The following is a 16728-nucleotide window of genomic DNA, read 5'->3' as shown; positions in this document are numbered from 1 at the left end:
CAGGTACATCAGGAGATATCTCCGCCTTTGTGCAAGGAAGCGAGGGAGGAGCACTGCCAGAGCCCTGCAAAATGACCTCCAGCAGGCCACAAATGTGCATGCGTCTGCTCAAACGGTCAGAAACAGACTCCATGAGGGTGGTATGAGGGCCCGACGTACACAGGTGGGGGTTGTGCTTACAGCCAAACACCGTGCAGGACGTTTTTCATTTGCCAGAGAACACCAAGATTGGCAAATTCGCCATTGGCGCCCTGTGCTCTTCACAGATGAAAGCAGGTTCACACTGAGCACATGAGACAGATGTGACAGTCTGGAGACGCCGTGGAGAACGTTCCGCTGCCTGCAACATCCTCCAGCATGACCGGTTTGGTGGTGGGTCAGTCATGGTGTGGGGTGGCATGTCTTTGGGGGGGCCGCACAACCCTCCATGTGCTCGCCAGAGGTAGCCTGACTGCCATTAGGTACCGAGATGAGATCCTCAGACCCCTTGTGAGACCATATGCTGGTGCGGTTGGCCCTGGGTTCCTCCTAATGCAAGACAATGCTAGACTTCATGTGGCTGGAGTGTGTCAGCAGTTCCTGCAAGAGGAAGGCATTGATGCTATGGACTGCCTGTTCCCCAGACCTGAATCCAATTGAGCACATCTGGGACATCATGTCTCGCTCCATCCACCAACGCCACGTTGCACCACAGACTGTCCAGGAGTTGGCGGATGCTTTAGTCCAGGTCTGGGAGGAGATCCCTCAGGAGACCATCGGCCACCTCATCAGGAGCATGCCCAGGCGTTGTAAGGAGGTCATACAGGCACGTGGAGACCACACACACACTACTGAGCCTCATTTTGACTTGTTTTAAGGACATTACATCAAAGTTGGAGCCGTAAATTTTGAGTGCGACTTCAAATCCAGACCTCCATGGGTTGATAAATTAGATTTCCATTGATAATTTGTGTGATTTTGTTGTCAGCACATTCAACTATGTAAAGAAAAAAGTATTTAATAAGAGTATTTCATTCATTCAGATCTAGGATGTGTTATTTTAGTGTTCCCTTTATTTTTTTGAGCAGTGTATATCTCTTTGGCTGTTTTGGTCTCTGAGCGCCGTACTCAGATTATTGCATGGTGTGCTTTAAAAAAAATCTGACACAGCACTAAGGAGACGTTTATCTAAAATTCCATGTATAATAGTTGTATTTTTCATCAATGTTTATCATGAGTATTTCTGTAAATTGATGTGGCTCTCTGCAAAATCACCGCATGTTTTGGAACTTCTAAACATAACACGCCAATGTAAAATTAGATTTTTGGATATAAATATGCACTTTATCGAACAAAACATACATGTATTGTGTAACATGAAGTCCTATGAGTGTCATCTGATGAAGATCAAAGGTTAGTGATTCATTTTATCTATATTCCTGCTTTTTGTGACTCCTCTCTGGCTGGAAAAATGGCTGTGTTTTTCTGTGACTGGGTGGTGACCAAACAATCGTTTGTGGTGCTTTCGCTGTAAAGCCTTTTTGAAATCGGACACTGTGGCTGGATTAACGAGAATTTTATCTTTACAATGGTGTAAAATACTTGTATGCTTGAGGAATTTTAACAAGGAGATTTTTGTTGTTTTGAATTTGGCGCCCTGCACTTTCACCGGCTGTTGGCGGGGTGGGACGCTACCATCCCGAATATCCCAGAGAGGTTAAGCAATAAGGCACAAGGGGGTGTGGTATATGGCCAATATACCACTGCTAAGGGGTGTTCTTATGCATGACAACAAAGAGTGTCTGGATATAAGCGCTTACATGGAACCCAAACCGGATGTGCACGTGCGCTATCGTGCATAAATGTATTTTGTCCCCCTACACCAAATGCGATCACGACACGTAGGTTAAAATAGCAAAACAAACTCTGAACCAATTACATTAATTTGGGGACAGGTAGAAAATAATTAAACATGTATTGCAATTTAGCTAGTTCGCTTGCTGGCTAATTTGTCCTTTTTAACTAGCTTGCTGTTGCTAGCTAATTTGTCCTGGGATAGAAACATTGAGTTGTTATTTTACCTGAAATGCACAAGGTACTCTACTCCGCCAATTAATCCACACATAAAATAGCCAACCGAATCATTTCTAGTCATCTCTCCTCCTTCCAGGCTTTTTCATCGTTGAACTTATATGGTGATTGGCATATAACTTTCATAGTATTACCACAACTACTGGCAAAACAGTTCATCTTTCAATCACCCACGTGGTTATAACCAATGAGGAGATGGCACGCGGGTACCTGCTTCTATAAACCATTGAGGCACATGTGCAGTGCCCTCTTCCATCACATGTGCAGCTGATTCTTAAGATCTTGCACACTAATGAGATGCTATTGAGCCCACACTACTACACTGTCTGAGACAAGGACTACATGCTTTATGGTACGTTTTGATTACAATACAGGGTGGGGTGAATATATTTTATTTAACATAAATTATTTTTTGTTAACTAGTAAAGAGTAGACTACAGCAAATTGTGTTTAAATCATTTCTAACCTAGTTTTTGCAACCATGTGGGTTTTAACTTGCTTGAGCCTGCTAACTGAGGAGTGTTAATTCACCGGTTCCATACACGTTTAATTTCAAAAACACTTCTTAAAGGAGTTGTTCAATCTAACTGCTTAACTATTTATCTGTACATGAAATTGAGTTTTTTTTTTTAAATACTTTAACTTTTTTAACAGGAAAATGCCAAGATTTCCAGAGACATTTCACTGCAGCTAATGTAGAAGGAATAGATGTGTACATTTGTAAATACAGTGCCAAATCATGTGTGAAGAATGCAACAAAGATGGAGAATCATCTGGCCAAGTGCATAAAGTTCCCTCAGCACACACAACAAGCAACCTGACAAAAGTCCCTCTACTTCTATTCGAGGTGAAAATGATGAATCAGACACCTTATTGTTAGCAACAGCTCATGATCCTCCTGGAATCAGAAGTTTTTTTTACTCAATGGGGAACGTAGTCAGAGAAATGCTGATGAATGTCTTGCTCGAGCTGTGTATGCAACGGATTCGCCTCTGATGCTCACAGGCAATGTGTATTGGAAGAGATTTCTGAATGTTCTTCACCCAGCATGAACCCCCCCCCCCCCCCCCAACAAGACATGCTTTATCTACTCATTTGTTGGATACAGAGTTCAGAGTTCAAGTGATGGGCAAGCAAACCAGAGAAAGCAGACTATTTCATCTGATGGGTGGTCGAACGGTCGTGGGTAAGGAATAATTAACTACATCATCTCCACCCCTCAACCAATAATCTACAAGAGCACAGACACAAGGGACAACAGACACACCGGTCTCTACATTGCAGATGAGCTGGAGGCAGTCATCAATGACCTTGGACCACAGAAGGTATTTGCACTGGTGATAGACAATGCTGCGAACATGAAGGTTGCTTGGTCTAAAGTGGAGGAGTCCTACCCTCACATCACACCCATTGGCTGTGATGCTCATACATTGAATCTGCTTCTCAAGGACATCATGGCCCTGAAAACAATGGATACATTCTACAAGAGAGCCAAGGAAAGGGGTTAGATATGTGAAGGGTCATCAAGTTATAGCAGCAATCTACCTCACCAAGCAAAGTGAGAAGAATAAGAGCACCACATTGAAGCTGCCCAGCAACAACTCTTAGGGTGGTGTTGTCATCATGTTTGACAGTCTCCTGGAGGGGAAGGAGTCTCTCCAAGAAATGGCCATATCACAGTCTGCCGATATTGACAGCCCCATCAAGAGGATCCTACTGGATGATGTCTTTTGGGAAAGAGTGGTAAGCAGAGGGAAACCTATAGCAGTAGCCATTGCACAGATTGAGGAAGACAATGCCATCCTGTCTGATGTTCAGACTCTGCTTGCAGATGTAATATAATACATCCATACTGCCCTGCCCACTTCACTGTTGTGCCAAGCAGAGGAAACTACAGTTCTGAAATGCATCAAAAAGTGTGAAGACTTGTGCCTGAAGCCCAAACACACTGCAACGTACATGTTGGACCCCAAGTATGCTGGCAAGAGCATCCTGTCTGGTGCAGAGCTCAACAAGGCCTATGGTGTCATCACTATTGTGTATCGCCACCTTGGCCTGGATGAGAGCAAGGTTCTTGGCAGTCTGTCGAAGTACACTTCCAAGCAAGGGCTTTGGGATGGTGATGCATTGTGGCAGTCATGCCAACCTCTCATCAGCCACCTGGTGGAAGGGACTTTGTGGATCTGAGGAAATTTCCCATGTTGCCTCCATCATCCTCCAAATCCCACCAACATCAGCTGCATCAGAACGCAACTGGTCCTTGTTTGGGAACACACACACACACCAAAGCACGCAACAGGCTGACCAGTACAAGGGTTGAAAAATGTGTAGCCATCCGGGCAAATTTGAGGCTTTTTGAGCCTGACAACGAGCCATCCTCAACAAGGTTGGAAAGTGACAGTGAAGATGAGGCCTCAGAGTCTGAAGTTCAAGAGGTTCAAGTTCAAGAGGTGGACATTGAGGAGGTCCAGGGAGAAGACATGGAAGCCTGAGAGGAAGACAACCAAAGCCTTAGTTTCTAGACTGTCATTTTATGTTGAAAACATTTTTGGGAGATGCGATGGATCATTCAATATTCCCTTTATTTTGTTGCTCAGGGAAATAATCCCATGTGAAGAGTCAAGTCATTTAATTAAAGTTCAATTCGTAACAATTATCTATTTATTTTTCGATTGGAAGGATTTAATCAATTTGCCATTATGTCTACTTATGATAAGGTAAAAGTTGTTTGTCATATCTTATGATATGGTAAATATATCCAATGAAAAAACCATTACATTTAAATGGTATTAATATTAATTTGCATACATTTCTGTTAATACCCATATATTCCTGTTAATTCCCACAGAAAGTTTCCACCTCTGAATATTCCCCAAAATGTGCAACCCTAGTTGGGGGTAAAGGCGCAGTGCCATTAAACACATGATTTCCTTGTTTTTTTTTGTACAAATATAACTCTGAAATTGTGAAAATTATGATACACATGAAGGGCATATGAGCTTTTTGAAAAAAATCCTAGAATTTCAGCCTGTTCAGGTGGGATGGAATTTATGGCCCACATCATGACACCACAATGTTATCTGATTATAATAGTCCAGACTGTTCATCTAGGTAAGGATGGTCTAGAGCCCATCCCCTATCAGGGCTGTGCATGTAAATATCTTCAAATCTGTTTCCTAACACCCACACGATTAGACTGAGCATTTCAAGGGCCCAAGGAGGCTCAGGGAAATAAATGATAAATCACGGTTTAATGAAAATATATTTATTAGACAGTGGTGATTACAAAAGACTACATTGGGGCTTTATCCATTAGGGAGATATCAATATTTGACCCTGGGCTGTATCTGTTAGGGGCAATGTTGGTTGTTTTCCTAGATCAGCGGGTCCCAAACCTTTTCACTCAGGCCCCCAATCCAGCATTGGGGAACATCCCACGGGTCACATCTATTTCTATGGGCAGAAGCACTGTTCATGACAAATGCTTCACACACCTCTTGCAGGCATTTACCTGCAATTCTACACATTTTGTCGTGGAGCGAAGATTAAAAAAACAAACATTTTAAAGCTAATTTCCATGCAGTTCTATAGATTACGACACATCTAATGTGTATGCATGTGATATTTGAGTGATTCAAACATTAAAACTAAATATATAGGCTAAAAACAACTAGCAAAAAAATTATAGCTGAAATGGACTAGTTGATCCGGACACTTCTGACAAGTTATAAATAGCTGTAAGGTTTGCAATTACTGAGGAAAACTGATAATGCACTACTCAATTACAAAAAATGGCACCTTGTGCATTCTACTATTACGACTTTCAAGAGTTAGCTGAAAGCTGGACTGAGTTTTGGAACCACTGTCCTAGATCAGTACAGTAGCCAGGTGGAATGGGAGGATGAGAAGTTTGTTATTTTTATTTCTCTTCAAGTGCAGATCTGCTTTCATGGGCACAGCTCTGCTTCTCTACAGGCTAAGGTCCAGTTGATGGGTGAAGTTTGAGCAAACTCCCCTCCAATACGCCTCTATTAGATTCTATACAGTCTGTATGGCCTTCAAATTCACATCTGACCTCAGTCAGTTCCATGTTTCAGAATACTAACAATAAGTCTAGTTCCTCAAGCTCTGAAGCTTTCTCTTTCAGAATAAATGAGGCTATAGCTACTTCCTCTAGGTCTCTTTCAGAATAACACCTATTCATACAACCTAGCCCTAGCTGTTCCACATTCAGTTCTGAATGTGCTTTCTTTGTAGCCTGGTCTTTGAAAATATTACCACTTCACAGCAGATAGGTACATGTACAACAGTTGTGCGAGAGAGAGACTGTTGAATTATTCAATTTCCAATTATTCAATCAGAAACAAGGTGCTTCTAAAGGACAATGTTGCTGCTTTTGTAGTGTGGTAATACAGAAGATACACTCATCTAGGGGTGGAACAGCAGAACACAATAGAGCAAGAGAAAGCCGTGAAAAGAAAAGTCGTTACCTTGACTTTGTCTCGTCTTACGCAGCAGAACAGGCAGTTCTCGTCAAATGACCAGTCTGTACCGCCTTCGGGCTCACTGCCTGTGGATCCACGAGACATTTTAGAAAGGACTGGGTATAGTACGACAAAATACATCTACGGTGGTGGTGAAGAACAAGGTAACAAAATAAACCCTTTAGAAACCTTGGCTACACTGACACAGTCCCCTAGACTTAAGGATCACAGATGTCAGAGTCAACTACTTATTGTAGAAATCAAAACATGAGTAGATTGACAATTGATTGTTAATTTTTTTTTTTAAAGTATTTTCCAGTGAATGTGGTTTCTAAGGTTATAGTATGCACTACATTCACAACTGATTGTTTTTTTTTACTTACATGAATACCTAAAATGAGATTAGAGCAGTGTTTCCCTAACTCGGTCCTCGAGTGCCCTAGCACTACACAGAGGATTCACATAATCAACTAATCACCGAGCTTTGATCAGTTGAAATCAGCGGTGCAGTCTTAAGGCAAAAAACTAAACATGTACCCCTTGGGGATTCATTTAAGAATCATGGGGAGGGGGAATTAGAAAAACTAAACATGTACCCTTGGGGATTCATTTAAGAATCATGGGGAGGGGGAATTAGAAAAACTAAACATGTACCCCTTGGGGATTCATTTAAGAGTCATGGGGAGGGGGGATTTAGAAAAACTAAACATGTACCCCTTGGGGATTCATTTAAGAGTCATGGGGAGGGGGAATTAGAAAAACTAAACATGTACCCCTTGGGGATTCATTTAAGAGTCATGGGGAGGGGGAATTAGAAAAACTAAACATGTACCCTTGGGGATTCATTTAAGAGTCATGGGGAGGGGGAATTAGAAAAACTAAACATGTACCCCTTGGGGATTCATTTAAGAGTCATGGGGAGGGGGGAATTAGAAAAACTAAACATGAACAGACACAAGGAGTTCATCTCAGACCATCATCACAAAGAAAATTACCAAATGGTGTCAGTGAGCGCGAATTGGTGCCTGGTTTGTCAGTTGCCATGGAAATCAATTTGCTTTGAGTCCTACTAACCTTCAGCAAAGAGCATAATAATATACCTAGTCAGAGGCGTTGGGCATGTTCATATTGATTCACTGTTGAACTAGGTCTACAGGGCCTATTAAACAATCGAAATGAAGAATGTCTGATGGAATAGGCTTTCATGGCCAGTTCATCGTTAACCACTCTAAGTTCATATTGTATTCTATGTTCTATAAGCAATGTGTTACACTAACTTAAAATCCAGTATATTTTTTTCCGGGTCTTTTTTTAATAAATTAATTCCCGTCTTCATCAAGTATAGAAATTAATGGCCTCCCGGGTGGCACTGTACTGCAGCGCCAGCTGTGCCACCAGAGACTCTGGGTTCGCGCCCAGGCTCTGTCGTAACCCGGCCGCGACCGGGAGGTCCGTGGGGCGACGCACAATTGGCCTAGCGTCGTCCGGGTTAGGGAGGGTTTGGCCGGTAGGGATATCCTTGTCTCATCGCGCACCAGCGACTCCCGTGGCGGGCCAGGCGCAGTGCGCGCTAACCAAGGTTGCCAGGTGTTTCCTCCAACACATTGGTGCAGCTGGCTTCCGGGTTGGATGCACGCTGTGTTAAGAAGCAGTGCGGCTTGGTTGGGTTGTTGGCTTGGTTGGGAGGACGCATGACTTTAATTCAAATTGGTAACATGTTTGAGTTATATGGTTTGTTGAGCATTCTTGCAGTACTAGGAGGTTTTTGAGTCTGTGTTTACACAAGCAGCCCAATTGTAATATTTTTCCCAAAAGAGCTGATTTGCCTGGTCAGAAGACCAATTAGTGGAATGAAAATCTGAATTGGTCTGCCGGTGTGATTATGACAAATTGAATGGAGCCCTGAGGGTTCTAGCTTTAGGTTTAGCTGAACTCACATGTTTATATTGTATTCCATCATTTTCTTGGTATGGATCCTATAATCCTATTGTACTTTTCCTTAAAACCAAAACAAATGGTATTGTAGTCCCGTTTAGTTGTTTACAGCTCTCAAAAAGAAGTTGTCAAAACCCCAAATAATGCCTAAAAGAACCGTACATGCTTTTACATCGGCTCCAAACTCCGACTTCATATGTAAGAGGGGCGGGGCAAATAGGCCTACTGGAATTCTAATCCCTGCACCTCTTGATATGTTTGATTTTGTTAACAAAATCAACGCAGGCTTCAGTTCAGGAGTCTTGGATCAATGATTTGTGGTTATGAATGGGAGGGACATAATTTAGGTTTTAATTAGCGGAAGTGATGTTGGTTTGTGTGTCAGTGCAACATACGGACTCACCTTTAAATAACGTTAGGTCCTCCACCAACCTCGACCCAAACAACCCTTCTAGAATGCTCTCAAAACCTGTGGAAACAGAACAACGCATTCCATGAATATACAGAACATTCCAGAAGTGTTGTGGAATTTGTATCCATTGGAGGCCCAAAAACATGTAGCCTACAGTTTCTGAAGATGTAAGCCTATGCATCCCGTTGCATTCACTGGAATTGTACGTACATAGGCCCTAGTCTTCTGCCAAATGGCACAATTGACCCTTTGCTAAGCCCCGCCCCCCTTGGTTACTGTTGCAACCGCAGACAATATTCTCCTGGGAAGCCCAATTCCCCATTCAACCACTGGCGAATTCCCTTCAATGATCCCAAACTGTGTTTCTAATACGCAATGAAATTAAAACAGACTACCCCTTGCTAATCAGGATACTCTTGGGCATGTTGTGGTGGACTGTCATTACAATTGCTTCACAGGAAGCTGGTGTAGCTAGCCTCTGAATGGCTCCGAATTCCCTGTCAGCATGCAGTCAAAGCTATATAACCACATTTTGGAGCTAACTAGTGCTCTCAAATCGTATCCTGATGTCGACAGCAGATGGGAGTCATACTCATAAAATTGTTAACTTAGTTAATTTGAGAAAACATTTTATATTAAGTGGCTAGCTAGCATTATCAATGCTTCGAGGTCAACGAGACAGCGCTAGCTAACCAGCTGGGCTAACAAAATGTAACAAAAGTATTATTTCGGATTTGAAGGGTCATTAAAAAAAAGAAAGTAGCTTTTCTCCAAAATGGCAATTCCTGGGAATCTTTGACATTCTCAGTGATCAAACACCAATCCTTCCTATATAGGCCTAGCTAACCTAATTCTCCACAACGCCACGGACTTCCAATTTGATCTTGAAGCCCCTCCCTCATCAAATTTCCCCCCAAAAAATACAAAAACAGAAGCGGAATGCACATACACTACCGTTCAAACGTTTGGAGACACTTAGAAATGTCCTTGTTTTTGAAAGAAAAGCTAAATTTTTGGTCCATTTAAATAACATCAAATTGATCAGAAATACAATGTAGACTTTGTTAATGTTGTAAATTACTATTGTAGCTGGAAACGGCAGGTTTGTAATGGAATATCTACATTGGCGTACAGAGGCCCATTATCAGCAACCATCACTCCTGTGTTCCAATGGCCCGTTTTGTTAGCTAATCCAAGTTTATCATTTTAAAAGGCTAATTGAACATCAGAAAACACTTTTGCAATTATGTTAGCACAGCTGAAAACTGTTGTTCTGATAAAGAAGAAATAAAACTGGCCTTCTTTAGACTAGTTGAGTATCTGGAGTATCAGCACGTGTGGGTTCGATTACAGGCTCATGATGGCCAGAAACAAAGCACTTTCTTCGGAAACTCACCAAGAAACCGAAGATCTCGTACAGCGCTGTGTACTACTCCCTTCACAAAACAGTGCAAACGGGCTCTAACCAGAATAGAAAGAGAAGTGGGAGGCCCCAGTGCACAACTGAGCAAGAAGACAAGTACATTAGTGTCTAGTTTGAGAAACAGACACCTCACAAGTCCACAACTGGCAGCTTCATTAAATAGTACCCGCAAAACACCAGTCAACATCAACAGTGAAGAGGCGACTCCGGGATGCTGGCCTTCTAGGCAGTTGCAAAGAAAAAGCCATATCTCAGACTGGCCAACAAAAAGAAAAGATTAAGATGGTCAAAAGAACAGACACTTAGCCTAGCCATCATAAAAAGATGAGAGAGGCCTGTAATTTTCATCATAGGTACACTTCAACTATGACAGACAAAATGAGAAGAAAAAAAATCCAGAAAATCACATTGTAGGATTTTTTATTAATTTATTTGCAAATTATTGTGGGAAATAAGTATTTGGTCAATAGCAAAAGTTTCTCAATACTTTGTTATATACCCTTTGCTGGCAATGACAGAGGTCAAACGTTTTCTGTAAGTCTTTCACACACTGTTGCTGGTATTTTGGCCCATTCCTCCATGCAGATCTCCTCTAGAGCAGTGATGTTTTGGGGCTGTTGCTGGGCAACACAGACGTAAACTCCCTCCAAAGATTTTCTATGGGGTTGAGATCTGGAGACTGGCTAGGCCACTCCAGGACCTTGAAATGCTTCTTACGAAGGCACTCCTTCGTTGCCCGGGCGGTGTGTTTGGGATCATTGTCATGCTGAAAGACCCAGCCACATTTCATCTTCAATGCCCTTGCTGATGGAAGGAGGTTTTCACTCAAAATCTCACGATACATGGCCCCATTCATTCTTTCCTTTACACGGATCAGTCGTCCTGGCCCCTTTGCAGAAAACAGCCCCAAAGCATGATGTTTCCATCCCCATGCTTCACAGTAGGTATGGTGTTCTTTGGATGCAACTCAGCATTCGTTGTCCTCCAAACACGACGAGTTGAGTTTTTACCAAAAAGTTCTATTATGGTTTCATCTGACCATATGACATTCTCCCAATCTTCTTCTGGATCATCCAAATGCTCTCTAGCAAACTTCAGACGGGCCTGGACATGTACTGGCTTAAGCAGGGGGACACGTCTGGCACTGCAGGATTTGAGTCCTTGGCGGCGTAGTGTGTTACTGATGGTAGGCTTTGTTACTTTGCCCCAGCTCTATGATCATTCACTAGGTCCCCCGTGTGGTTCTGGGATTTTTGCTCACCGTTCTCGTGATCATTTTGACCACACGGGGTGAGATCTTGCGTGGAGCCCCAGATCGAGGGAGATTATCAGTGGTCTTGTATGTCTTCCATTTCCTAATTGCTCCCACAGTTGATTTTTTCAAACCAAGCTGCTTACCTATTGCAGATTCAGTTCTTCCCAGCCTGGTGCAGGTCTACAATTTTGTTTCTGGTGTCCTTTGACAGCTCTTTGGTCTTGGCCATAGTGGAGTTTGGAGTGTGACTGTTTGAGGTTGTGGACAGGTGTCTTTTATACTGCTAACAAGTTCAAACAGGTGCCATTAATACAGGTAACGAGTGGAGGACAGAGGAGCCTCTTAAAGAAGAAGTTTACAGGTCTGTGAGAGCCAGAAATCTTGCTTGTTTGTAGGTGACCAAATACTTATTTTCCACCATAATTTGCAAATAAATTCATAAAAAATCCTAATGTGATTTTCCGGATTTTTTTTCTCATTTTGTCTGTCATAGTTGAAGTGTACCTATGATGAAAATTACAGGCCTCTCATCTTTTTAAGTGGGAGAACTTGCACAATTGGTGGCTGACTGAATACTTTTTTGCCCCACTGTATATAGGCTGACAGAATTTAGAGAAGAATAGGCCTACAGAGTAGAGATATGCTTCTGGCGCTAGCCTATAGCCTGTAGACATGGCAGTAACAAGGTGCAAGGTAAAGAAGTGTGGAACAAAGACTTAATGATTCAATAACCATTAGGCTTGGCTACACTACTAAACTAATGAGAGAGAAAATCTATTAAGGCCAATCGTGAAAAGATTCAGGCTAGTATCAGAGTCTAACAAAGAAAGTTGCCCTACCATTACATTTTTTTTTTAAACAACAAAAACACAAACAAACACTGGAACCTTCCATTTCCATTGGCTTTGTGCCCCGTCTCCAGTGTTGTGTTTCGTAACGGACCCCACACACACACAATGGTGATCTGCCATTCATTCGGCGTAATGTGTTTTGGGGACCACCCCGCTGGGGGATGTCAGACTGCTGTCACAAACAGACTCTACATGTAGTATCGTGCAAACTACAGCACATTTACACCCAAAAACGATTTTACTCTGTTTCTTCAGTCCATTGTTGATATAGTCACAACATGTTTTGCATGTCAGTGTTCAAGTTTTCAAGATATAGAACTTTCAAAAACACAGCCGATATGATGCAAAATACATCACATCATACCGCCTGTATCTTGAAAGTCATACAGCTTGAAAACAGGATTGTTGACATGCAAAACATGTTGGGACTATATCAACAATGGACTGATGAAACAAAGAGCAAAATAGTTTCTGGGTGGAGTTTTCCTTTAAGAGCATCTGAACTGAGACCACCTCTCCTACATCCCGGTTATGTGTAAAAGATCACGTAGTCTAACTAAATGTTATATGAGCTCCTCATATAACCTATACTGTAGGACTGCATGAACACAGTTAAGCTTCTTTCTACTATGAGGAACCAGCTGCAGCACAACTGTCTGTTGTTACCATGCAGCTACACTGAGTTCACCACTCAATCTCCATTCTCCTACCTATATCTCTAACCAATCAGGGCTGAGGATGAAGAAGAGATTTGGAGCAACACCCTCTCCCCTCCCAGAAGCACTTAACTCCTGAAATCCCATTTTTAGTAAAGCTCTGAGTAGTAATTCCCCTTAGGTACAGCTCTAGGATCAGTTTAACATCCCCAAATCTTAATCTTAACTATTTAAGGGAAACCTAGAATCTGACCTTGGATGAGTGTCATGGGAGCAACTTGATCCTAATCTAAAAGACTGGACCACTACTGTAAGCTAACTACTAATACTGGTTAAGTGATCTTAAAATGGACAAGATATACAGGCTGTCACAGTATAGGATGCTATCAACTACTTTGGGCATGAAGCCTAATGAAAGACATAGTGTTAAGACTAGGGTTCTGAACATTATGCCTACAGTTACATATTCATCAGATAAGTAGTGAAGGAAGAGGTTGAGAGAACAGGTTGACCGATTAAATCGGAATGGCCGATTAATTAGGGACGATTTCAAGTTTTCATAACAATCGGAAATCGGTATTTCTGGACACCGATTTTGCGTTTTTTAAATTTTATTATTTTTTACATCTTTATTTAACTAGGCAAGTCAGTTAAGAACACATTCTTATTTTCAATGACGGCCTAGGAACGGTGGGTTAACTGCCTCCTTCAGGGGCAGAACGACAGATTTTCACCTTGTCAGCACAGGGGATCCAATCTTGCAACCTTACAGTTAACTAGTCCAACGCAATAACGACCTGCCTCTTGTTGCACTCCACTAGGAGACTGCCTGTTACGCGAATGCAGTAAGCCAAGGTAAGTTGTTAGCTAGCATTAAACTTATCTTAGAAAAAACAATCATAATCACTAGTTAACTACACATGGTTGATGATATTACTAGATATTATCTAGCGTGTCCTGCGTTGCGTATAATCTGACTGAGCATACAAGCATACAAGTATCTAAGTATCTGACTGAGCAGTGGTAGGCAGAAGCAGGCGCGTAAACATTCATTCAAACAGCACTTTCGTGCGTTTTGCCAGCAGCTCTTTGTTGTGCGTCCAGCATTGCGCTGTTTATGACTTCAAGCCTATCAACTCCCGAGATGAGGCTGGTGTAACCGAAGTGAAATGGCTGGCTAGTTAGCGCGCGCTAATAACTTTTCAAACGCCACTCGCTCTGAGCCTGTGGTTGTTTCCCTTGCTCTGCATGGGTAACGCTGCTTCGGGGGTGGCTGTCGTTGTTGTGTTTCTGGTTCGAGCCCAGGGAGGAGCGAGGAGAGGGACGGAAGCTATACTGTTACACTGACAATACTAAAGTGCCTATAAAGAACAAGTGCACCAGTCCCTCCTGCAGCAAAACACCCCCACAACATGATGCATAAGCATTTGATCACCTACCAACCAGTAAGAATTCCATCTCTCACAGACCTGTTAGTTCTTTCTTTAAGAAGCCCTCCTGTTCTCCACTCGTTATCTGTATAAAATACACCTGTCCACACACTCAAACAGACTCCAACCTCTCCACAATGGCCAAGACTAGAGAGCTGTGTAAGGACATCAGGGATAAAATTGTACACCTGCACAAGGCTGGGATGGGCGACAGGACAATAGGCAAGCAGCTTGGTGAGAAGGCAACAACTGTTGGCGCAATTATTAGAAAATGGAAGTTCAAGATGACGGTCAATCACCCTCGGTCTGGGGCTCCATGCAAGATCTCACCTCGTAGGGCATCAATGATCATGAGGAAGGTGAGGGATCAGCCCAGAACTACATGGCAGGACCTGGTCAATGACCTGAAGAGAGCTGGGACCACAGTCTCAAAGAAAACCATTAGTAACACACTACGCCGCCATGGATTAAAATCCTGCAGCGCACGCAAGGTCACCCTGCTCAAGCCAGCGCATGTCCAGGCCCGTCTGAGGATGGATGGGGCCATGTATCGCGAGATCTTAGCTAACAACCTCCTTCCCTCAGTAAGAGCATTGAAGATGGGTCGTGGCTGGGTCTTCCAGCATGACAACGACCCGAAACACACAGCCAGGGCAACTAAAGAGTGGCTCCGTAAGAAGCATCTCAAGGTCCTGGAGTGGCCTAGCCAGTCTCCAGACCTGAACCCAATAGAACATCTTTGGAGGGAGCTGAAAGTCCATATTGTCCAGCGACAGCCCCGAAACCTGAAGGATCTGGAGAAGGTCTGTATGGAGGAGTGGGCCAAAATCCCTGCTGCAGTGTGTGCAAACCTGGTCAAGAACTACAGGAAACGTATGATCTCTGTAATTGCAAACAAAGGTTTCTGTACCAAAAATTAAGTTCTGCTTTTCTGATGTATCAAATACTTATGTCATACAATAAAATGCAAATTAATTACTTAATCATACAATGTGATTATCTGGATTTTTGTTTTAGATTCAGTGTCTCACAGTTGAAGTGTACCTATGATAAAAATGAGACCTCTACATACTCTGTATGTAGGAATACCTGCAAAATCGGCAGTGTATCATATACTTGTTCTCCCCACTGTATGTATCTATGTATGTATGCATGTATGTATGTAGATAAGGACGTTTGAGAGCTTCTTTTTGAGTTGACAGGAAAATCAAATCGACTGATGATACTGGACCGTTATATTCCTGTGAGTGTGCGTGCATGGGTCAGCTCTGACGTTTATGATGGGGGAAGAGTGAAAAGAGATGACACAATAGCAGCTATAGCAGGACTAGAGTCACTTCTATTTTAAGTCAATTGATTCAGTAGCCTGTGAATCAAAATCCTATTCATTAAAGAAAAATAATGGACTTTGAGGGCACACTCCCTAGCCTACTTCAAAACTCTGGCAATTTCTAAGCAGTGATATTAAGGCTCTAAGACCTTCTTACACCACAGTTTGAGCTGGGGAAAAAATGTGCCTCAGTGCATGACGTTGTTACGTCTCTCGCTCCAAATGTTAATAGTATGCAAACATTTCATCATCAAGGTACTTCCTCTCCTCTCGGTTAGGGGCAGTGTACCATGCTCCCTCTCTCCCAATTACTGTTCTCTACTCCAGACAGTATAGGGTTATGGCTGACATTTAGTCTCCTCTAAGCAGCCTTCACAGGGAGTATCACAGAGGTGATCTCCCCTAATCGGGGAGCGTCTCTCCTTCAGGGTAGATCCGCAGAAAGGAATCAGCATAACTAAAACACAAGTTAGGGTCTGTTAAGGCTTAAACAGAAGTGCATGTTTATAATATGATGTAAGCGTCATCATATGATCACATGTAACAGTGAGGCTGATCTTGCACACACACACACAGCACCAGTGGTGGTCAGTGTCGCTTCCCTACATGAGCATTGTTTTATTTCTATTACAGCATGTTGGATGACTATCATTCATATTCCATTCACCCAGTTCAATGTAACATCGATAGGTTTAGGCTACTACGATACTCAAACTTTCATGAGGTTGCTACGACCTAGCCGCTGTAAACTTTTCATAGTAGGTGCACACAGGTCGAAAGACAAATGATGAGGTGACAGACATTGACATTCAATACCGCCTTGCACACTCTTGCCTACATCTAGCTGATATAGGGTGTAATCATTAGTCCAACAGTTGCAAA

General features: G+C 42.6%; 1 protein-coding gene across 5 annotated transcripts in view; it reads right to left on the bottom strand.

The window, feature by feature from the left end:
* LOC109881414 (ligand-dependent corepressor) overlaps window positions 1-16728 on the bottom strand; it is a 59411-nt gene that overhangs the window by 34006 nt on the left and 8677 nt on the right. For all 5 annotated transcript variants that reach the window (XM_031804714.1, XM_031804715.1, XM_031804717.1 and 2 more), the window contains exons 2-3: window positions 8893-8958; window positions 6561-6640 (exon numbers count right to left, since the gene is read on the bottom strand). In XM_031804714.1, coding sequence (XP_031660574.1) covers window positions 6561-6640; window positions 8893-8958 — 146 coding nt within the window. The remainder of the gene's footprint in view (window positions 1-6560; window positions 6641-8892; window positions 8959-16728) is intronic.

Source organism: Oncorhynchus kisutch, linkage group LG25, assembly GCF_002021735.2.
Source record: "Oncorhynchus kisutch isolate 150728-3 linkage group LG25, Okis_V2, whole genome shotgun sequence".
Taxonomy (NCBI): domain Eukaryota; kingdom Metazoa; phylum Chordata; class Actinopteri; order Salmoniformes; family Salmonidae; genus Oncorhynchus; species Oncorhynchus kisutch.
Note: the sequence above shows the minus strand (reverse complement) of the source record. Positions and strands in the feature narration are given on the sequence as shown.